The 23,469-nt window shown below is 35.5% G+C and overlaps 1 protein-coding gene across 1 annotated transcript in view; it reads right to left on the bottom strand.

The window, feature by feature from the left end:
* The window catches only part of STXBP3 (syntaxin binding protein 3), a 48,266-nt gene that overhangs the window by 9,152 nt on the left and 15,645 nt on the right, over positions 1-23,469 (bottom strand). Inside the window, exons 5-13 of the mRNA XM_040626963.1 lie at positions 21,036-21,114; positions 19,626-19,726; positions 15,036-15,190; positions 12,157-12,247; positions 9,403-9,527; positions 6,544-6,639; positions 6,352-6,409; positions 2,401-2,466; positions 1,583-1,663 (exon numbers count right to left, since the gene is read on the bottom strand). Coding sequence (XP_040482897.1) covers positions 1,583-1,663; positions 2,401-2,466; positions 6,352-6,409; positions 6,544-6,639; positions 9,403-9,527; positions 12,157-12,247; positions 15,036-15,190; positions 19,626-19,726; positions 21,036-21,114 — 852 coding nt within the window. The remainder of the gene's footprint in view (positions 1-1,582; positions 1,664-2,400; positions 2,467-6,351; positions 6,410-6,543; positions 6,640-9,402; positions 9,528-12,156; positions 12,248-15,035; positions 15,191-19,625; positions 19,727-21,035; positions 21,115-23,469) is intronic.

A 23,469-nucleotide genomic window follows, 5' to 3' on the forward strand; every position in this document is an offset into this window, starting at 1 on the left:
ATCATGAATCTAAACCTATGCTACTATGGTAGCCCTGAGCTACATGTGGTTAATGGGCACCTGAAATGTGGCTAGCCTGAATTAAGATGTGCTTATTTATAAGTGAAAACACCAGGTTTCTTGAAGACTTGGTGTGTCAAAAGGACTGTAAAATATTTCACTAAAAATTTTTATATTGATTACGTGTTGAAATGATAGGATTTCGAAAGCATTAGGTTAAGTCAAATATATTATTAAAATTAACTACCTTTGTTTCTTTTTACCTTTTTATGTGACTACAATTGATCCTTGAGTAGCACAGGTTTGAAGTGTGTGGATCCACTTATACATGGATATTTTTCAATAAATACAGCACAGTACTTTAGAAGTATTTTCTCTTCTTTATGATTTTTTAGGAACATTTCATTTTCTCTAGCTTACATTACTGTAAGAATATAGTACATAATGCATACAACATACAAAACGCGTGTTACCTGCTTATGTTATCAGCAAAGCTGCTGATCAACAGAAGGTTATTAGTGTGCGGGAGTCAAGTTTTGGGGGAGTCAAAAGTTATACATGGATACTTTACTGCCACGTCAGCACCCCTAAATCCTTGTTCAAGAGTCAGCTATGATATTTAAAATTACATATGGATTGGGGTGCCTGGGTGGCTCTGCTTCAGACTCTTGATTTCGGCTCAGGTCATGGTCTCAGGGTCATGGGACTGAGCCCCTATAGCTTAAGATTCTCTCTCCCTCCCCCTCTGCCCTTCCCCTGCTCATGCTCTCTCTGTCTCAAAATAAATAAATAAATTACATAGGGCTTGCATTCTATTTCTTTTAGGACTGGTCTAAACATTTTTGGCATTATGGGGGGGGGGCTCTAAAACTAGTTAAATGTGCCAATGCAGTACGCTGCAGGGTGGTGCATTAAATGTTGCACCTAGGACGACTGGGCGGCTCAGTCAGTTAAACATCTGCCTTCATGCTCAGGTCATGATCCCACGTTCCTGGGATCGAGTCCTGCATCGGGCTCCTTGCTTAGCGGGGAGCCTGCTTCGCCCTCTGCGTGCAGCTGTCCCTGCTTGTGCTCTCTCTCTCTGACAAATAAATAAAATCTAAAAAAAAAAAAAAAAAAAAAAAAAAAAGTTTAAATAAATAAATAAATAAATGTTGCACCTACTCAGAAAGGCCTGACAATAGAGGTACTCTGAAATAATGTTCCAAACACTAAAATTATCACATTTACCCAAAAATGCACAATCACAGATTAGGAGGGACTGCTTACTATGATACTTATAGCTACCTGATAATGTTGGTGGGGAGTGATGTATTTATTTTTATGTATTTCTTAAGTACGCTCCATGCTCAGTGTGGAGCCCAACATGGGGCCTGAACTCGACCCTGCAGAGATCAAGACCTCCACTGAGATCAAGAGTCGGATGCTTAACTGAGTGTGCCACCCAGGTGCTCTGGGAGTTATGTATTTAAATACTGCCTAGTTGAGCCCCCTTCTAAGAGAGATCCTGTGATTTAGTGCACCTTACAAAGTTCGATCTGGAAATTTATGATGACATAGGTATTTCTTGCTCTGCACATACCTGTTCACTTTTGCAGAGCTTTTCTATATTAGGCTTGAATTTATTCATGCAATCTTCTGCTAAGTTAAGATGGACAACTTGCTGAAAAACAAAAGAAATCAATTGCTTAAAGCATTTTAATTTCTTTTTGTGCAACTGATAATATTAAACTTGTGAGATAGGCCTGAAGGAAATTATGGGCTGAGGTGGAAAAGAGGTACCATGTACAAAGCAAGGAAAATCGCTGAAGAAAAAGCAAAAAGTAAGAATTAACATAGTCCACAGGGGATAATCAACAGACAGCAAAAAATAGAATAGAAAGGTTGAATATGCGTTTAAGAATTGAAAAAGAAGGTGAGGGAAAAAAACTAAGTCCTGAAAAAGTTTTTGTATTTATATTATTGGTTCTTGACTAAGGTGCTGTATGATAAAAAATGACTGATAATGACTCCTAGAAAGACTGATACAGCAAAAAGAACAGTTTACCTGCAACACAGCTTAAGGGCTTTTAACTACTAATATATAACTATTAAAGAACCAAGTAGAATAACAACCGCTGGCTAATACAATGTTGAATTTTGTTATTAAGTTGATAAATACAAAATTCTCTGTCTGGCTGTTGAAGACAAAGATATAAAAAGCTGAAGCTGGATTCGGATGAATCTAGATTACATAGAACACTACTGAGAAGCTTAGATATTTGGAATAGACCTAGAGTAAAATTTTAGAGGATAACTAACACCAAGTGTTCCATGACACCCACTACTAAACTTGACTATAGAACTGGAAGGACTAATAAACTAAAAATGAAAAAGTATCTCATGTACAATACTGCTTACCTTAGTAATCTGTTTACGGAAATGGGGCATCTTTTTCATCAGCTGGGCAAGAGCACTGAGCGATGTCTAGAAAAAAAAGTCAAACATTTTTAAAGCAAACTTATAATTCAGGTATGCTATACAATAATTTTTGAAGTTTCTTATTTTTTTTAAAGATTTATTTTATTTATTTATTTTCGAGAGAATGCGAGCACACGGCCAGAGGGGAGGGGCAGAGGGAGAGACAGAGTCTTATGCACATTCCATGCTGAGCATAGAGCCCAAAGTAAGGCTCAATCTCATGACTCTGGGATCACGACCTGAGCTGAAACCAAAAATCAAATGCTTGACTGTGTCATCCAAGCGCCTAATATAACAATTCTTACATCTTGTAGTTTTATTGCTAATTTTCTAAATATTTGGCAAATTAAAAAAAAAATTCAAGAGACTTTCAGTTTCAGTCGCTATAAAGTAGCTGATATCAAAATTATTCTCCCCCATAAACAAAAACAGAATTGGAAAAAATAAATAAGACAACAGCTCTCAGGCAATGGATAAGAAAAAGAGCTCACAGCTAAGATACTTGAGCAAGAGAAAACACAGGTGACCCTTGCACTCACCCTGGCTTTTCCCCGGGGCACTTTCTAAAACATGGTGAAAGGAAGAAGAATTCAAGTAAAAAGCACTGGTCTCTCTGGGCAGAGGAGAAAGTGATCAGCTTGGGGCTGGTGAGGTAGGGTCTGGGGGTCAAGGTGCTAGAGAGAAAGAGCCAGTCACAACATAACTCAAAGATACGACTTGAAGAGGCGTTGCCTTTGGATCCCTGGCCAAACACTAAGCTGCATGTGTAACGGGCAAAACTCTTAAAGGTCTAGCACAGAACAACTGCTGGATGGCTAAATGCTGGACAGAGATTTCAGAGGGGTCTTAGTGCTAAGAAAATGCTGGTATTCTCTGATCCAAAGAAGAGAGTGCCAAGGGAACATCCCAGACATTCAGTACTAGGACTGTCTTTGAACTAAGTGCAAAAGGAAATACACTCACCGTAACAGCACCTGGCATGAAGTCTCAACAGAATTAAGGTTATTTATCAGCAAATTAAATGCCTGCTAGAACAGAAATCAATACTCTTTGCAGAGAGAACATCATCTAGCGTCTCTGCAATATGTAATCTGCGATGTCTAACATATGCTAAAATATTACTGGTCATGTAAGACAGAAGAAAGTGATCAATACCAAAGTGATTAAAGAGTCAATAAACGCAGACCCAAGACAAAGAAGATGTGGTATACATACATAATGGAATATTATTCAGACATAAAAAAAGAAAGACATCTTGCCATTTGCAACAACATGGATGGATCTAGAGAGTCTAATGCTAATGAAATAAGTCAGTTAGGAAAAGACAAACACCATATGATTTTACTCATGTGGAATCTAGGAAACAAAACAAATGAACAAAGAATAAAAGAGATGGACCAAAAAGCAGACTCTTAACTATAGAGAACAAACTGATGGTTACCAGAGGGGAGGTGGGTGAAATGGGTGAGAGGGATTAAGAGTGATGAACACTGAGTAATGTATGGAATTGTCGAATCACTATATTATATACCTGAAACTAATATAACACTGCATGATAACTATACTGGAATTAAAAAAAAAAGAAAAAGAGGCTGACCCAAGACAATCCAGATGTTGGGAGTTAACAGACAAAAAATTAAAAAATAACACATTTATGTTAAAGAAAACAGGAAAAGATGAACTAAATGGATGAAAAGACACAGTATTGCAACAGAAAATTAGAATTTATTTAAAAAATTCAATGAATGTCTTAGAACTAAATGCAATATTAGAAATTAAAAATACAGTGACTCTCCTACATTGCTGGCGGGACTGTAAAATGGCACAGCCACGATAGTATGGAATTTTCTTATAAAGTTAAACATACATTTACCATAGACCCAGCCATCCCACTTTTTTTTTTTTCAAAGATTTTATCTATTTATTTGAGAGAGAGGGAGCACAAGCGAAGGGAAGAGGCAGAGAGAAAAGCAGGCTCCTTGCCGAGCAGGGAGCCCAACTCAGGCTGGATTCCAGGGTCCCGTGATTATGACCTGAGCTGAAGGCAGATGCTTAATGGACTGAGCCGCCCAAGTGCCCCCCTGAAACCCCACTCTTTTTACCCAAGGGAATGAAAACATCTGTTTACACAAAACCTGAATATTTTATAGTGGCTTTATTCGTAACTGCCAACAATCTGAAAAAAAATGTTCAGCAACTGAGCTACCCAGGCACCCCCAAAATAACATCTTAAGTTTATAAACACATGTTGAGTAAAACATATCACAACAATAGCACAAAACAGGAAGGGGGTAAATGCAGTCAAACAGTTATAAGGTTCTTGAATTATTCAGGACATGACAAAAGTATACTTTAAGTAGCCTATGATAAGATAATGATACCTTTTAGGGCACCTGGGTGGCTCAGTTGGTTGAGTGTCTGACTTTTGATTTTGGCTCAGGTCATGAGATTAAGCCCCAAGTTGGGCTCCTTTAGCCCAGCACAGAGTCTGCTTGGGATTCTCTCTTCCTCTCCCTCTGCCCCTCCCCCGCTTGCACACACCTCTCTCTAAATATATAAATAAAATCTAAAAAAAAAAAAAAAGAGGAATATTACAGGGAAATATTTCTCATAAACCTGGAATTAAATAACCTAAGCAAAATATTAGCAAACAGATTCAGTGATATAGGAAAAGGATAATGCATCAAGACTGGTGCAACTTATTCCAGGAATGCATGGTTGGTTTGTTATCATAGTAACAGAAAAAAGGAGAAAAAAAAATAATTTCAGTAGATGCATTTGATGAAATCCAACATCCATTCTGATTACAAAAACCAAAACAACAACCTGTTTCGCAAATTAAGAATAGAAGGGATAATCCTGATAAAGGATGTATCAAGGGGCGCCTGGGTGGCTCAGTCAGTTGAGCATCCAAATCTCGATTTCGGCTATCATGATCTCAGGGTCGTGTGATGGAGCCCTGCACTGGGCTCCACTCTGGGTGTGGAGCCTACTTGGGATTCTCTCTGTCCTTCGCCCTCTGCCTGCCCTGCCCAACCCTATGCTCTCTCTCTCAAAAAAAAGAAAAAAAAAAAAGAAAAAAAAGGATGTTATCTAAAGTAACCTAAAACCAACACAACACTCAATGGTGAAATATCAAACACGTTTCTCCTAAGGTTGGGAATGAGACAAGGATATCCTCTATCATCAATTCTGTTCTACATTATAGGGCTAGGAGATACTAACTACTAAGAAAACTATTTTAAAATGTGTAAAGATTGGAAAGGATCAGGCTAAATTTTCTTTATTCACAGATGATATTATTGTGTAATCTTCTGGAATGATGGAAATGTTCTCTATCTTGATTTAGGTGGTGGTTCCAAATATATATATAGAAGTAAAAAGTTACTCACAGTATACACTTAGGATATGTGCACTTAGGTAAATTACACCTCAAAAAAAAGCTAGCAAAAATGCACTGATGAAATTGGCTAAATGGCTTTTTAAAAATAAATTCAATGAAGCAAGACAGACAAAATGCTGCTACCTGTTGAGACTAGAAAATGGGTACATGGAGTTTGTTTTCTCTACTTTTGTGTATGTTAGAAATTTCCCAAAATAGAAAACTAAAAAGATAAAATAAAAATTTTAAACACATTTAAAAATTCACCATCATTATTTTGAACGTTTTTGTTTGTTTTTAAAGATTTTATTTATTTGACAGAGAGAGACAGCGAGAGAGAACACAAGCAGGGAGAGTGGGGGAGGGAGAAGCAGACTTCCCGCTGAGCAGGAAGCCTGAGGTGGGGCGTGATCCCAGGACCCTGGGATCATGACCTAAGCGAAGGCAGACGCTTAACGACTGAGACACCCAGCCGCCCCATTATTTTGAATGTTAAATAAAAGTCTTACCTTCCCTTCTGTTGCTTTCTTTGTTGATGAAATTTCCTTCATTAGTTTGGGAATTTCCCTGTCAAATTTGAGAAAATTCTTTAGATTTCTAAGGTGTTACTCTTTACAGAAATATTCTAAGATTATAAAATATACTTTCATGTACTTAGTGCCTAAAAAATATGGAATAAAAATTAAAATGGGTTCACATACTCTAACACAACTGCAATATGCCGATGTCGAATTCTGACCCAGAGGTCATCATCTTCTTCAAGGATTGCCTCCTTTTCTTTCCCATCTGTTTTGTATCTACAAGTAGACAGAAATAAAAATCTTTTGAATTATCCCCCACGAAAAGTGGAAGAAACATTTTTACAAACAATAATTTTACGACACAGCTCAAGAAATTGAACAATACATACATTCAATCCAGTATTTTAGGATGATAATGAATACCTACTCAAAACTAAGGCATATTACTTGCTGTCCTTACATTAAAAATCAAAGTGCTATGTCTACCAAGACATTTTTGCTTTCAAATGTTAGGATATAGCTCAGCAAAATGTTATTTTATGGAACAAAAATTCAATGTTCTACAATCAACTCTAAGAACAAGACTAAATTTATTATTAACGTGTTCTAATTGCTTAAAATACTATTTTGATGTGTTCGTAACCATCAGTGCAACTATCAAATACCCATTAAGTGAAGAACAGAAACGTCACCTCCAATGTAGCCTATTAAATATTGAAGGTGTTTCAGAGTTAACATTTCATAAACATGTATCCAAGTAAATAAATTCATAAACATGTATCATCTGTTTCTATATTCTTCCCTAATCCTATAACCACATCTCCTTTGAAGAATGGGAAAGGAAATGAGAGAAAACTAATATAGTCATAAAAAACTGTGATTGCTTTAATGAGTACTATTGAAGTAAGAAGCAATTCAAGGGGTTCATGAAATTACTCAAAATGGGCTTCCTGACTCACTGCCTCCCCAAATGTAATTTGTCCCTTCTCTTTTTACACAGATAGCCTCCTTCCATCTGCGGAGCTAAGGAGATTCAATCACCCTTGGAACTGTCAATTTCCTGAGCCAAGATTAGAAAGGACAGCTTTGAACTTTCCCAGCTCTAGATTACAGACAATAAATGTAGATTTCTACTGTATGAGTACAATCACTTTCGTAACTCCCAAAATTACAGGCCCCACCCAAAACACCATTTACCTATGCAGTCTTAAGTGCAGACACCCAAAGGCAGAATGACTGTGCTTAACCAGAACACATTAAGGAGAGAAGCAGCCCATTTGCCATTTAAAATGCCACTTTGTACTTATATAATATCTTTAACCTTTGATTTATAAACAAAGATTAAGGCAGCAAGCCTAATAATACCAAAAGATGATGACAACCCCATTTTAAGAGTACATTTAAAGAGATCACCAAGATAAAAAATAGAATATGGATACCTAGAATTTCCTGCTTTGTATTGTTTCCATGAACAATTGTAATGGAGCAAAAAGCACAGGAGTTCAAGCTTCCATCTTAGTCTTATCTCTGGACTTTTCTGATTCATAATAAGAAGTATTGCTGGCTTTTTTTTTTTTTTTTTTTAATAAGTCTCTCCCTTAAGCAGGCTCCACACCCAGCGTGGATGAAGTATTTATCTCTCGGGGCGCCTGGGTGGCTCAGTTGGTTAAAACGTCCAAACTCTGGCTCAGGTCAGATCATGCCCCATGTTGGGGTCTGTGCTGGGTGTGGAGCCTACTTAAGATTCTCTCCCTCTTTTTGCCCCTCCCTCTCCAAAATAAATAATTAAATAAAATATTATTCTCCCTTCAAGCCCCTCATTGCTGGGCATGGAGACTACTTTAAAAAAAAAAAAATTATCTCCCTAGGTTTGCTGGCGAGGAAAGAAAGGTTTAATTTTTTTTAAGAGTAAGGGAGAGACTTATGAAGCGTCCATCAGTTTAATTTTCTTTTCTAGACTTTCCTTTTTTTTTTTTTTTTTTTTAAGTTTAACTCTTTTCTAAATCTCTTGAGCAATGCAGGTTTAGAGACCTAAAGGACAAGAGAGGTAAACAATATCTCTTCTGAAAATTCTGAATAAACTGCTTGAAACTACTTTTGTATTAGAAAAATAGCAATACTGATTTCTCTAGGTCACCAGACATTAATATAAATTACACAGAGAAAAATTCAGAAGCCAGGATTTGACCAGAATGCAAATAAACATAAAATAGAAAATACATAAATACAATACATAGGGTAGAAAAAAGATCTTTTAATCAAAATTACTAAATTAATTTAAACATAAAATTTCAGAACTGATTCATATTCCTTTTTTTACCACTATGCTTAAACAGTAAATCATAGATGAAAAATGCCAATTTGGACTTAGAGATTATGACATCAACATGTAAATATATACATGTATGTACACCTATATACACTCATAATGATTCACAATAATACAGTAAAATGGTTTCCTTCATAGAAAAGTTACTTCACTTTTCACTTAGCTTTCTATTTGGCATTACTTTTAAAGTAAGTATGCCTGTATCAGAGTTAAGTCAATAGGTACCAAATTAGTAATATTATGCCTATTCTCAATAGTTATCCTATTCAGTTTTCTAGTTTTCTAATGTTCTTAAATACATATTGACAAGACACACACACAGATACTTTTGCACGTGTGATTCAGAATAATTATAGCCTAACAAGTTTGAATATGGTTTCCACTTCAATAAATACAGTTGTGGGCCTGGTATTTACTCTTAACATAAGCAAAAAGTTCGAATTCTAACTGTTTAAATGCAGCTTTGTTATAGACATAGTTAAGGAAGCAACTACACCAAAAAAGCTTCAAAGCAGTCAAATTACCCATTAACTTACAAGGTCAAGATATGTTTAATACGTTCTGATTATAGGGTAAGAGAATGATAATGTTTCTGAATATCAAAGTTACAGGGGCTTTAGATTTCTGGTGCCTACACGAATCATTAAATGCTCATATCCTATATACCCTGTTTGTATATGCCCTTTATATGCCCTTCAAGTTATACTTGCTTGTATGTATCATTCTCAATTGGCAGTAGATCATATGCCATTGCCTGAAAGGTCAGTTCATGCAGGACAGTGGACACAGGATCAAAGCCACGATCAATTATTATGAGCTGGGAATGAGTTTTACCCTGGAATAACAAGATAAAATTATCTTCAGAAACTTCAATTTCTTTGTGTGAACACCTTGTTAATATCTCAGAAAACAAAAGCAGACTTTTCCTAAATTCTGTCTCATTCTTAAGAACGTGAAGTTCTATTAAAATAGAAAAATTGGAGTGGCACAATAAGGGAAAAAAACAAGACTACAAAAACTAAGCTTTTATAATTAGATTAAGGGGCTATATTCAATAAAACAATATTGCGAAAATTCATTTTAAAAAAAGTAACATTTGCCTTGCACTAAATTCATTTTCTTAGAAATTCAGCTCCATAAACACTAAAACTGACATAAATTATGAACAGTAGTCACGACTAAGGCTCTAAGCACATGTGCTACGCAAAAAATATGTAATTTAATTCTTATAGCAACCCTGTGAGGCAGGTATTATTATCTCCATTTGATGAGGGCATTAGAGCTTAAAATTCAGTAACTTGCCCAAATCACGTAGCTAGTAAGTGGAAGAATGGAGATTCCAACCCAGGTCAGTTTCACTCCATGCCTGTGCTCGTAACTGTTATGCTATTTAAAAAGATTATACTGAGGCCAACCAAGATGGCAAATCAAAACAAAAGCCTTGTTATTAATTCACAAACAGCACTAATCATTAAACAGTGAATAATAATGCTGGGAAAAGTACTGTTAATATCAGTGTCTTTCATACTTCATTTTAGGAACTAGGATTATTATTTAAAGCAGTAAGAAATAATTACAACTCCATGCAAGTGATGAATCACTAAATTCTGCCCCTGAAACTAATACTACACTATATGTTAACTTGAATTTAAATACACTCTTGCAAGGAAAAAATAAGTAACTACAACTCATTAGACAAACATTTCCTATTTATTTCCATGTATGAGACATAGGTAAATTACATGAGACAGACCTTCAAAAAAATGTTTAATTAGCCATTTACTCATTTAAACCTTGACCCCATATGGTACAGTGGTTTAAAGCACAAGCCTCTGGAATCACATAGATCCAGGGATGAGTTCAGTCTTGACCATTAACTTGCTCTAAGATTTTGGATAAACTGTTTTAACTTGTTAGTATCTCAGTATTCTCATTTGTAAAATATAACCAAAACCTCTGCTGTATAAGATTATTGTAAAGATTTAATGTAATAACACCATAATACATTTAGTACCTAGCACTTAGTAATAAGCCTTCAATACCTCTAAGTTATAAGTCCTCAAAAATACAAATAGGAAAAAGACAGTGCAATATAAATGTTATATCAAGGATTGGGGTTATGACAAATGGGGAAGGAAGCATCATTTGACCTGAAGAGTCAGGAAACGCTTCAGAAAGGAGGTGACACTTCATCATGTCTTTAAGTGAAGGAAAATAATCAAGTATTGGAAGGATGTATAATTTCCCAGGCAGAAAAATGGAAAGGACAAGTTTGGTTTTTGTGGATTTTGTCTTTTTTTCATTGAAATTATGAAGGACAAAAGGATATTTACTAACATACTGATCATGTATCTCTTCCTTCATTCAACATACATTTATTGACTATTACTATGCTACATCAGAATGGCTTTCACCAGACCTCTAGTAACTTTTGAGTTCTAAACTAACATTACATCTAAGCTTATACCCTCCCATTCCAGTGCAGTTGCTTGTGAATTTCCCTTTTTCATTATGCCTCTGTCAAAGAAACCGGTTATCTAAGCAACCAAGTCCCTCTTCCATGATGTTGTACTTATTCTTTAAGCTGAAGAGCCTCTTCCTCTGGGGTGCTTTCCAAGATTCCAGTTAGAAAAAGATTAAGCCCCTGCCTACATTCCCATTATATTCTATGTATTGTTCTTTTCATTTCACTTACTAAAAAACACTGTATCAGAGTAATCAGAAACCACTGATTACTCCTGCCCATCTCCTCTTAGTTCTAAATTAGCAACAATTTCTTCCATTCATTTCATATGGCTCCCTAAGCCCCCCGGCCCCACCTCCTTCAGTCACCTCAGACTCCTCATTCTCCAACCCAAGTCTAAATGCTGGTATTCTCCATGTCCCAACCTTAGTCTCTGATTACTTTACACTACCTTCGTAAGATAATAACAGCTGCCATTCATTAAACTCCTGTATGTGCCGGACACATTAATTCGCTTAATCTTCATACCAACCAAGCAAGCTATGTTTATCTCATCCATTTTATAGATGAAAATACAACTCAAACTAGATAATTTGTGCAAAGTCAGAGCTAGTAATAACAAGAATAACTATATTTATTGTTTATTCAGTAATAAACATCATTATAAGAACTTTAAAAGTAGTAACTCATTTAACCCTCTCTCTGTAAAATAGGTATTCTTATTATCCCCATTTTACAGACAAAAAAAACTTAGGCAAAGAGAAGTTACATAATGTGCCCAAACTGACATATGCTATGAATTATATGGCAGAGCCAGGATTTGGACACAGTGCTTACTTTAAAAACCATATCTCCCCCACAAAACCACACTATTAAGCTTTCAGCTAACATCCATGTTAATGATTCCCAAATCAGTACTGGAAAATGAACAGATTTTTTTGGTTTATGAAGAAATAACACAGACGTTGTGCATAATCACTATTTGCCTTTTATACATTACCTTTATTAGGCTCTTTTGATCAATCTTGTAGTAGTTTTCAAGTTTTTTTTCAACAAGCTGGGCAAGCTTACTGGCATTATCTAAAGGTTTACTAAAAGTGGAAAAAATGTTCAAACAATTATCTTTCTTTCAAAACACGTTACAATATCATAAAGCTGAATTCTAAAATTAAACCACACGACAACTTATTAATTTAAAAGAGTTTATAAACACAGAGAAGTTCAGATAATAATATATCAAATATAATGTTATACCAATTTGTCTGGATTTTTACAAATGTAAACCTTATCATATGTGCTTCAGATTTTCTTAATGTAAAGAAAATAATATAAATAAAATTGCAGTTCCTTTTATTTTCTTCCCAATTCCTAGGCTTCTCTTCTACCTCTATCCAACCCCCAATTGCAACCACTACCATGAATTTGGTGTGTATTCTTCCTGTCAATGCTGTTATATATATATTTACTATTTTATATATGTTTAATAGTATATGTTATATATATGTTTGAGATCTATGTTGACATATATATATCACATTTATTCATTTTAGTTCTATATAGTATTCCATCATATAATTATACTGGATTCTATGTATTCATTCCCTGAAGGATAGACATTTAAGTCATTCTCAATTTTATACTATTTCAAACAACACTGAAACAAATATCTTTGAAAATAAATCTCTACGTATGTTTCTCTACATCTAAAAGTATAACTGCCAAGTCATAAAGTACATTTTTTACTTTTTTAGATATTAGCATATTACTCTCCAAATTAGTTGACCAATTATCCTTCCCACTCGCAGTGTGAGATTTCCCAACATGTTCGCTAACATCTAATCAGCTTTCCAATATAATCTTTTGCATAAACTCTTATAAATCACTCTCTACTAAAATGATAAAATCATAATCTAAATTATATCTTCAAGACCAGTGGCATTAGTATAACTTTTGAGTCTACAATAAAAATGCTGGAAAAAGCTCCCAATTAGCATACCAACCTCAAAAATGAAGAGTCTTATTTTGAGGATTTCAAAGAGTTAAAGACTCTTTAGGTTTAACACCTTAAGAATAAATAAAGCAGCAACTATAAAGAATAATTTAGTATACATTTTGCTTTAAAATATTTTCAAAACAAGTAATTTTATGTTTGAATTACTTTAATGGTCCATAAGATATAAAGGAATGCTTTGAGAAAGTGCAAGTAGGATTTTAAAAGCCTGGATTATTCTTTAACTATTGCACTAACTCAAAACAGGTCCATTGGTGAGCTTTTAATTTATTAATTGGTTATATTTACTCATCCTGAACAGAGCCAACACCAAGAGCAGAAACTTGAACAGCAACTGAACTCTAACAGAAGATAAACCACTTAGCTCTGTTCCCCTGAGTTCAGAATGTAATTAGTATATCACCTCTAAGAAAAAGAATGTTTTCAATACCTGATGTACGTATGAGTAGAGCTTATTAGGTAGCATCTGAATTAAGGAGATTTGCTATATTTTTCAAAGTAATTAATAGATTTTTTTAAGTGCTTAAGAGTAATGTAACTTAAAATATTACATGAATTTGACATTAAACAGTTCAGCCCAAATAGCCTGACCAATGCCAATGTTTAAATTAAAGAAACTTCTAAAAGAGAAATGAGTGATAATACTTATTAGTTGTACTACAGTATATTTACTACTATCATTTTACTGGTGCCATGCACTATTCTGAATGCTTTACAGAGTTCTAACAACAACTTTGTAAGATGGGTATTATCATTCCCATTTCTTAGATAAAGGGAACTGAGCGCAGAAGGGTCACACCGCTAGCAATTAGCAGAGATTAAAATGCAAGCAGAGATTAAAATTCAAGAGATTAAAATTAAAATTCAATTACACACAACACAGATGACTCTCAGAACATAATGTTGAACCAAGAAGTCAGAAACAAAAAATCTCGTTTGATTCCATTTTTACCAAGTTTGACAACAGGCAAAACTAAAATATGTGTTAGAAGTCAGGACAGCAGTGACCTTTGGGGAGGAAAGAGGGGGTGATGATCACGGGGGATCATGAGCAGAACCTCTGAGATGCCATCTACGTTCTATTTCTTGACCTTGGTGGGGTTTGTGGAATATGTTCACTTTGGAATGATTTATCAAGCCATACACATATAATTTATGCACTTTGCAGTAAATTTTATTTTTAAAAAGCAAATAAATAAAGGTACACAGTATTAAGTCAAACTTAATCTCTTTAAAAAAAAAAAACCCAATAATCTATTTAAAATGGCCACTGGAATTAGATACTATAAATACTTTGAGGGACACTTGGGTGACTCAGTCAGTTCAGTGTCTGCCTTCGACTCCGTCATGATCCCAGGCTCCTGGGATCAAGTCTTGCAACAGGCTCCTTGCTCAGCAGGGAGCCTGCTTCTCCTTCTGCCTACCACTCCCCCTGCTTGTGCTCTCCTTCTCCCTCTCTGACAAATAAATAAATAAAATCTTAAATACATACATACATACATACTTTGACACTAAAATCACTATGCAGTTAACATGGCCATTCAGATTTCGTGAAAACTTGACAAAACATTAATTGTAAGACTGTATTCTCTACATGACAATAAAGACTTTTCCTCTAAGCATTCCTTAAACTTATGAAAAAGTGTTTGCAAATCCTACCAAATTTAAGTGCTGAAATTTAGTAACAGAGGCTATATTAGTTGCTCTGAAATGTCAACCTTAAACTTTAAATTTCCTTTATAAATAGCATAATTTCACATGGAAAATAAACTGAAACCAATAAATACAAGCACAGAGACATTACTTAACCTCTATACTGGAGATCAGATAGAAAGCATAACATATACAGACACTACTGAGTGTCTTACCTTTTATATCTTACTCCAGGATTCTCATCCAGGGTAGCACACACTGTAACTATCTGCTCAGCCATTGCTTCCATAATGGCATCTTTTCCGTTTGCATTACTGGGGTCCGGACTATAACAGTAATAGAATGCATCTGGTACATCAAGAGTATAAACCTAAGTTAGGCCGGAAAAAAAGGTCACACTGTCAATTTGGTGACTTAATGAAAAAAAAATCAGTCAAGAAAAAAGCAGCTATTATTTGGACATTAAAAGAAATTATTTGCACTCACCATGCTGTTTCCTGAGACCACTGTATCTTTACCCTAATCAACCCTCATTTTCTTTCTGGCTTGATTTCATCCTTATTTCTTTTCTCACTCTCCTTTCCTACTTAGTCTACCTCTCTCCTTCAATTCTTGTTTCATATACAGATTGTACTGTTTGTTTTTCACTACCTATGCAACAGATGAAGGAATCTGAGGTAGTCAAACTAAAATAAAAATCTAATACCTGGCACAAATACAACAAAGCCAAAATTGGTCTATATATTTGACATACATTAAAAATCTTAATCCATTAGAGAATACCTAGAAATTTTCCATAGTTGAGATGTTTCCTCAATTCTTTAGCTTATACTCTGCATGTCCTTAAAATAGAAACATATTTTCTAAAAACACAGTATTGTGCCAGACATAGTAATTGGTCTAATCATAGGATACACTGAAACCTCAAAGACACATTTATTCAACTAACAAAAGCATTTACTTATGTACAAAGAACTGGATTAGAGATTTACCATTATTGTGTTATTTGAAGAGTTCAAAAGAAGCAGCTCTCTAACTGGGGTTGAGAGTTCTCCACTAAACTAATTTTTATTTTATTTTATTTTTTTAAACAATGATAGCAATCCCTCTTAGCCTAGGATAATGTATTGAGTGTAAAAGTAAGTATGTAATAAATATTACAGGTTAACTACTGAATTATAATCCACTTATGTCTGTGTTACTCAGTCTTGGCTGTTGTATTAACTTCCAAAAAGCACTTTTCATAGTACACTATCACACAATGGTAGGTAATATAATCTGTTCAAAAATACTTACTGCCCTGGGGTGCCTGGGTGGCTCAATTGGTGAAGAACAGTCCGACTAGATTTGGCTCAGGTCATGATCTCAGGGTTGTGAGATCAAGCCCTGAGTTGGGCTCTGCACTGGGCGCGCAGCTTCCTTCAGATTCTCTCTCTCCCTCTGCCGCCCCAATCCCCCCCCTTAACAAACAAACAACAATGAAAAAAACTTACTGCCCTTCCCTAAAGGGCCTCTCACTCACTGAAGTCAGTCTTGGCTATGGTCATTGGAATATGAGCAGAAGCGACACGTGCTACTTTCCCACAAAAGCTTTAAAAGCCATGGTGCATGTGTGGGTGGGGAGAGCCATGGTGTGACTCAAGCCATGGTGTGTGTGTGGGTGGGGAGAGCCATCGTGTGGCTCCACCATTTCTCTTTACCCTCTGCTATGTCCCAGACAAGGGCTGTTCCTTCAGCCTCAGTCCTGGAATGAAGAGAATACAGGCAAAGCACAATGGACAATAACATGAATGAGAAATAAACTTGGTTGTTGTAATGTACTGAGATTCAGGGAGTTGTTACCATAGTTTAAATTAATCTAAGCTATCTCTTACTTCAATGAATCAAGAGAATTTTGGAGCTAGTTTTCATTCTACACTCGTATTTCTCCCATTTCCTTCCTCCTCCTCTTCTCCACTTTTCATCAGCACCATTACATGTTCCTTTAGACTATTATCAAATACTTTCTTCAACTTTATGACCCATAATCAGCTCCTAGGGAGACTTTTTTTAAAAAAAGATTTTATTTAATTTGACAGAGACAGCCAGCGAGAGAGGGAACACAAGCAGGGGGAGTGGGAGAGGAAGAAGCAGGCTCCTAGCAGAGGAGACTGATGTGGGGCTCAATCCCAGAACACCACGATCACGCCCTGAGCCGAAGGCAGACGCTTAACGACTGCGCCACCCAGGCGCCCCTCTTAAGGAGACTATCCGCACCCCCACCACTTCCATCTACTTTTCTTGCTAATCTATCGCTGGCTTAGGTCTATGTCTACCTAGACACCACCTAGTACTCTCTCCACTAACTACACCAGACTCTTTGTACTCCCTAAGGTCCACTGTAATCAAACTCCCCTATATTCTTGAATGCTTTCCATCTAATTGCTTTAATATATATGTGATAGCACTAATTATTTTAAACCCTCTGAGAGGGAAAGAGAGAGGTTTCTTTAATCTCTTTGACTCAAATTCAAGAGTGAATCAACCTCCTTCCTCCCAAAGCAACCTCTAAATGTGTTGAATGTCCAACTTTTCTTCGGAGCACTATCATATCTGATTTTGACAATCTCTCCCCAATGATCCCCTGACTTCTACTTTTCCTTAAAGACATTAGGACCAGTTCCATGGTCTTCTGTCTGCATCAGCTCATTTCCTGCCATTTATTCTTGGTGGGAACTAGAGCTTCCAACAACACAGTCCCAACCTACCTATAGAGACAGATTTATCTGGCATATCTTCGCCCCTTATAATTAATCCACACTTCTGCTGTTCCTCTGCACGTTTCTGTTTTTGTATCTTTGCATTCAGGTTATTCTCACTTTCCTCTTCTTTCCCACCTTATGAAATTCTATCCATTCATGAAGTATTTTCTCATTCTCCTAGTATGAATTAATCTCTCTTCTCTTGTGGTAGACTGTGAGCTGCCTCCCCCAAAACCACTCTTCCCTTACTTTTCAGTAACCATTCCAACTCTTTGGGGGAAGCAGCCACATATGCCTACGTAAAAGACTACATTTATACACTTAAGCATACCCATGTCACTAAATTTTAGCCAACAAGATATAAATGAAATCTAGATACCTCCTTCTTTTTCTCTTTCCACCCTGCTTCTTCAAATGAGGATGAAATATACTACAGTTACCTTGAATCATGAGGGTCGTGCCTAGAGTAGGCCCTTGACAATTCTGTAGAGCAGCATATATAACCCATTCCGTGACTTCTTTTATATTACTAAGAAATAAATTTCCCTCTTGTTTAAACTACTAAAAGCAAATTTTTCTATTATATGCAGTTAAACCGAATCTTAACTGATATCATTTTGAAGATGTGTAATTCTTTGGATTTCTTTTACAGCATTCAGGTGCGTGCAGGGCATATATCATTCCCAGCACAGCATACCACTTTGCATCCAGCAGACAATGTCCACTGCACGTGATCTTGATAAATGCTCATAGAGGCCTTTCCTCATAGTTCAAATCACTGAGTGATTTCATTTATATCTTCACTCGCAAACGAAGGAGTTAAAAATATTTTCACTATAATTTCTCCGTAACAGTTAAATTTACTAAGTAAACCTTCTTAAGATATTTATCAAGGGAACAAAGGTAAAAACTTCACATGGGGGGGAAACAAAGCAGACAGGACCTTAAATAATCACAACATTTTGCAAAAACCAGTAAGAAGATTCTCATGAGATTTCTCTATATAGACAAAGACATGTTATTTCCATCAACAATCAAATTGGTCAGAGAGCTACACAAATCTCTCCTTCAAATACAGCAACTGCAGAATTTTAATGAATTCTGAGACTTAAACTATATTTACCATCTGTACAGCAGATGCTCTAGATATGCTTGCAATATTTCTCACACTACTGTTTATATCCCACATCATTTAGGAAGCCCATTTCACCCTACATTAATCTTACATATCACATTAAAAGGAACAGGTCTAAAGGTAACCTTTGGAAACAGTATAATGTTAAATAGATATCTTAAAATTTTATAATTTGGATTATAATTTTTCTTTGCCCAAAACAGCAACTGCTTAAAAGAAAAATCCCTTTTCTAGGACCTTCCTGTCCCTTAAAATATTGACTCTATAGTTCCAAACGACAGTGAGCTATTACAATTCTATGAAATGCTAGAGTTCAAACACAGAGAACAGAGCACATCAAAGCTGAGCAATGCACAAGCTGTGTGATTTGGGGCAAGTGCCTTAATTTTTTTGATTTCCCCATCTTTAAAATGAAGATAGGATTACTATCTATTCATAGAACTATTATGAGGATTTACATGAATATATTTATGGAAAACATTGAGGAAAGTGCCTGGCGCATGGAGAGTACTATGTAGGTGTTTCCTATCACGATTATTATTATTAATTGAAGGCTCATAACTATTCCAAAGTCAAAATGAATTTTAAAACTTAAAGATTTTATAAGATAATCTCTATAATGTTATATAAAACATTTGTTTTAATATCACAAATGGTCACAGAAGCTAAAATGATTTCTTTTGAGTCATCTAACATAGACTGCTCAAAATCTTTTGATTTCATAATCTAATAGTGCTATAAAACTTGACATACACAGGACTTAGTGGCAGCCATGAAATTTAAGTTCCACTTTCATAATGTTCTGTTCCAATTTATGCTCATTTCCTTTCCTTCATCATGAGAAATATTTATTTGTGGATTGTTCAAAATCACCAAATACACAGTATATAAAATCCATTATGAATTAAAATTAAAAATAAAAAAAGTACCTGAGATTCAAGTGGAATGAAGGAAATATTTATTTCTTTACATCTTCTTATTGACTTGGAGCAAGAAGCTTTAATTTTGTTAAAGAGACTATCAGGGCAAACTGAGAGAGAGAAAAAAAAATCAAAGCATGTAACTCCAACAAAATTTTTATTCCTTTGAATAAATCATTTCAACATCCAAGAATACTTATTTTTTACATATAATTAGTGACTTTCACAACGTAATTTACTATGAGGATGAGATAGTATGTAAATATTCTTCTTCATTTTACAGAGCAGATGTATTCTAGCCAAGAGGGCTGTGATAAAAATTCCATTTTCCTCATTCATAGGCACCATAAGATAAGATTATTTCCTTAGAGAGCTGCTTACACAGCAAACTAAAATTTTCAGGAAGGAAAATCAGGTCCAAACCCACAGCTTACTAAACGTTACAGGACTTTCAGAACTTCTTAGGAATTTATACTACTTTTCTAAATCTGGCACTAAGTGCAACCATACCCCACAAATTGTTAGTTTTTTCCTTGTACGTATTACAAGAACTTCTCTAATGTCAGGAAATCCTGAGACTAATAAATTCTGGACCTTAGAGCCTATTCCCCCCAACCCCACCTTTAATCTAGGTTGGAACATCAACCATTGGGTCTTAGTGTGTTTTAACATGATGCTCTTTAGCCTCAAGATTCCTTAAGAGGCTTTACATTCATTAAATTTTATCAATTCCATAAATATGAATTTCTGTATAATAAAGTTATTTAAAGGGTAAATAGTTATGGCATGATATTTTTAAAATGCAAACTACTACAGGCATGAGATAAATAATAACCTACAGGAAAAATAATACACTACTTCAAATGATGAATCTCTAATAGCACAGACCAAGACTGCACTTAGATGAATGGCATTTTCATTTTGCAGCATAATTATGTAAGGTAAAACATAAAGCAGAATTCTACGTGTTTCTAGACTTCTCTGTGATTCTTTAGTTTAGCTGCTTTCTATCTGAACATATGGCATGGTAAGAGAAATGTGACATATTCTCTCCATTAATATTTGCCAAGCAGATGGCAATTTCTTCAGTACTCTCCCAAAGGGTCTTATTTTTGATTATATAATCAAATCCCCAATTAAAACTTTGATTTAAAAAAAATTCCTCCTGTCATCAGCATAGAATTTGAGGGACAGCCCTCACCACCAACCCCCCACCACTGTATACCAGCAAAAATGACTAGTCGTAATTTAATTTTCTATCACCTTAATATGAATTAGGATAGATATGATCTTATATCTTTAGATTCTTTCTAATCTAATTAGAATAAGCAATAAGTAGAAAATCATAGTACTGTAATAAATACTTTACAATTAATGGGATTTTAAACAATGAAACAATACTTCTACAAAGCTACTTACAGTCAGTGAAGTATATATACGCTGCTTTGTATTTGTTCTCAGATTTACTTGCAAAATCATGTAAAAAACAGTCTACGGACTTAAAAAAGGTTAGATGTTAATATACATTTAACCAAATACTAATTTAAATATGTCAGCTTTTGAAATAACTAGAGTATTCTTTTTTGATAATTAAAAAAAACCTTAACTTTTTAGAAGTTTACTTTATAAACTGATTTTTTTTTAAATGCTATGTTGTTTAGCCAGTAATAGCTAAAAACCTAAGTAGTAAGGTAATATGTATGAACAGAGTACTGTTTCAGCAATGAGAAGATCCAGGAACAATTCAGTGAGGAAAGCTGAAGCCACACATAAGACCATAAGAAGGTAACAAATCAGGGAGTCGAGAAGCCGATGAACATCCTGGAAATGTTATCCTCCCAGATAATGAAGCCACTGAGACTACGACTGAAGAGGTGTTGAAGAGACTAACAGTGAGCTGGGGTAAAACTGTCAAGGGATAATGAAAGACCCAGAGGCTGGGAAATGACTGCAAGGAGGAGGAATGGCAGGTAATATAGTCCGGTAGTTCTTACACGCCTCAGTATTGGTAGTTTTGTGGGGTTTTTTTGATTAATTAATTTATAGTGCTGGTAGTTTTAAAGATGACAATGACCGGGAAGCAAAAATGAAGAACACAGAATTTAATGATCTCCCCTCCATTTGTTCCTTTATCTCCTTCTGGAAGTCCTAGAACTATTTCTGTTAGATCTCATGGCTCTATCTAGCAAGTCTCTTATCTTTCCCCCATAATTTCCATGACTGTTTTTTTGCTTTGAGAGATTCCATTTTGACCTTCCAGGCTATTAATTCAAATTTCAATGATGATAACCCTTTTCTGCAATTAACTTTTTAACTGAGAAATCACATCTTTGAGCTTCAGGAAGTTTTTTTATGTGCTATACTACACTCCCCTTATGTGTATTATTTTTCTGTTCAGGTCTTCATCCTTCTTTCCAAGCAGCTATATTTTGTAAGATGTGTATTTTCTTCATTCTCACTGAACTTCCCCTCTCTGGCAGCTTGACCCACTTAGATGTGTCAATGCTTTCCTTTGTCAATTCCCACTGGAGGCTTAGGTTTGTTGTTGGGAGAATCCTAAATACAGGCAGTTCCACAAAAGGAGGAAGGCAAAAAGATTTCCCCTCCTAAGGGCTGTAGGTATATAAGCAAACAAACCACCAGGGCTTCTCTTTTTCACCAACTGACCTTTCCCTGGTGTTCAGAAAATCTCTTATAGCCAAACTCTTCCTGAAATCTGTCATTTTATGACCCCTGGTTGGGAACACTCTGACACTGGTCTCCGGCTCACACAGCCACTGAAGAAGGAAGTCTCTCACTAGGTTTTTCCACTAGTGTCCAATGAACCCAAGGGCTGTAGGACACAGGTAACTGACTCAGAACTGAAAGAGAAACTAGAGTTGGTTTTAGTAGAAAAAGGAGCCACATTCAGGTACCATTTTTTTCTGAGTCCTTTGCTCCTTTACTAAATGCATAATTTCGTATCCTGCTTCTGTCACTTAACATTAAAAATGAACAATTACCTAAATCACTAAAATTTCCTAGAAATCTCATTTTCAATGGCCACATAGTCTTTCATACCATTATCTGTTAATGCTAAGAATTAGTGTTAGGATATAAAATGTCTCTAAAATCCACCAGCAGCCAGGGGCGCCTGGGTGGCTCAGTCGGTTAAGCATCTGACTCTTGGTTTTGGCTCAGGTTGTGAACTCAGGGTCCTGAGATCAAGCCCCACATCAAGCTCCCTGCTCAGTGCAGAGTCTGCTTGGGTTTCTCTCTTCTTCTCCCTCTGCCCTCCTCCCCCTTCTCTCTCTCTAAAATAAATAAATAAATAAATAAACCTTTAAAAAAAGAAAACAACAGCAGCAGCCAATATGCAGAGACTAAACAGTGAATATCTGGTTTTTTTCCCTGCTGTCTAATAGAATCAGAAGAAATGAAACTAGAATTGCCAACTTAACATTCTGAGTGGAAATATGGAAACGATGTATTGAAAAATTCATTCTCAGATATTGTACAGAATAAAGGAATCTGGTATTTACTTGGCTCTAACAGTCTGGCTTTAAGTATGAGCTCAATCACAGATCTTAAACTAAGATATTCCTTTGACATAAAAATATATTTACATACATGCGTGTATAGGTATGCATAAGTGTATGCTATAGAGAAGTCACTAAGATAAAGGATTAATCTAAGACTATTTCTTTTATGTACACTTCCGTCATCCCAAAAATATGGTTGCACAGGACAGCACTGAGTAGCAAATTACTCAAAGAAACTACCGTTTTATACAATTAAATTCTGCTTTCATATATGGGGGGAGGATTCTTTCACTTATATATTCTCACTGAGAAGAGTGCAAATGAAACAATTT

The sequence above is a fragment of the Ursus maritimus genome, unplaced genomic scaffold, assembly GCF_017311325.1.
Source record: "Ursus maritimus isolate PB19 unplaced genomic scaffold, ASM1731132v1 scaffold_12, whole genome shotgun sequence".
NCBI classification, from domain to species: domain Eukaryota; kingdom Metazoa; phylum Chordata; class Mammalia; order Carnivora; family Ursidae; genus Ursus; species Ursus maritimus.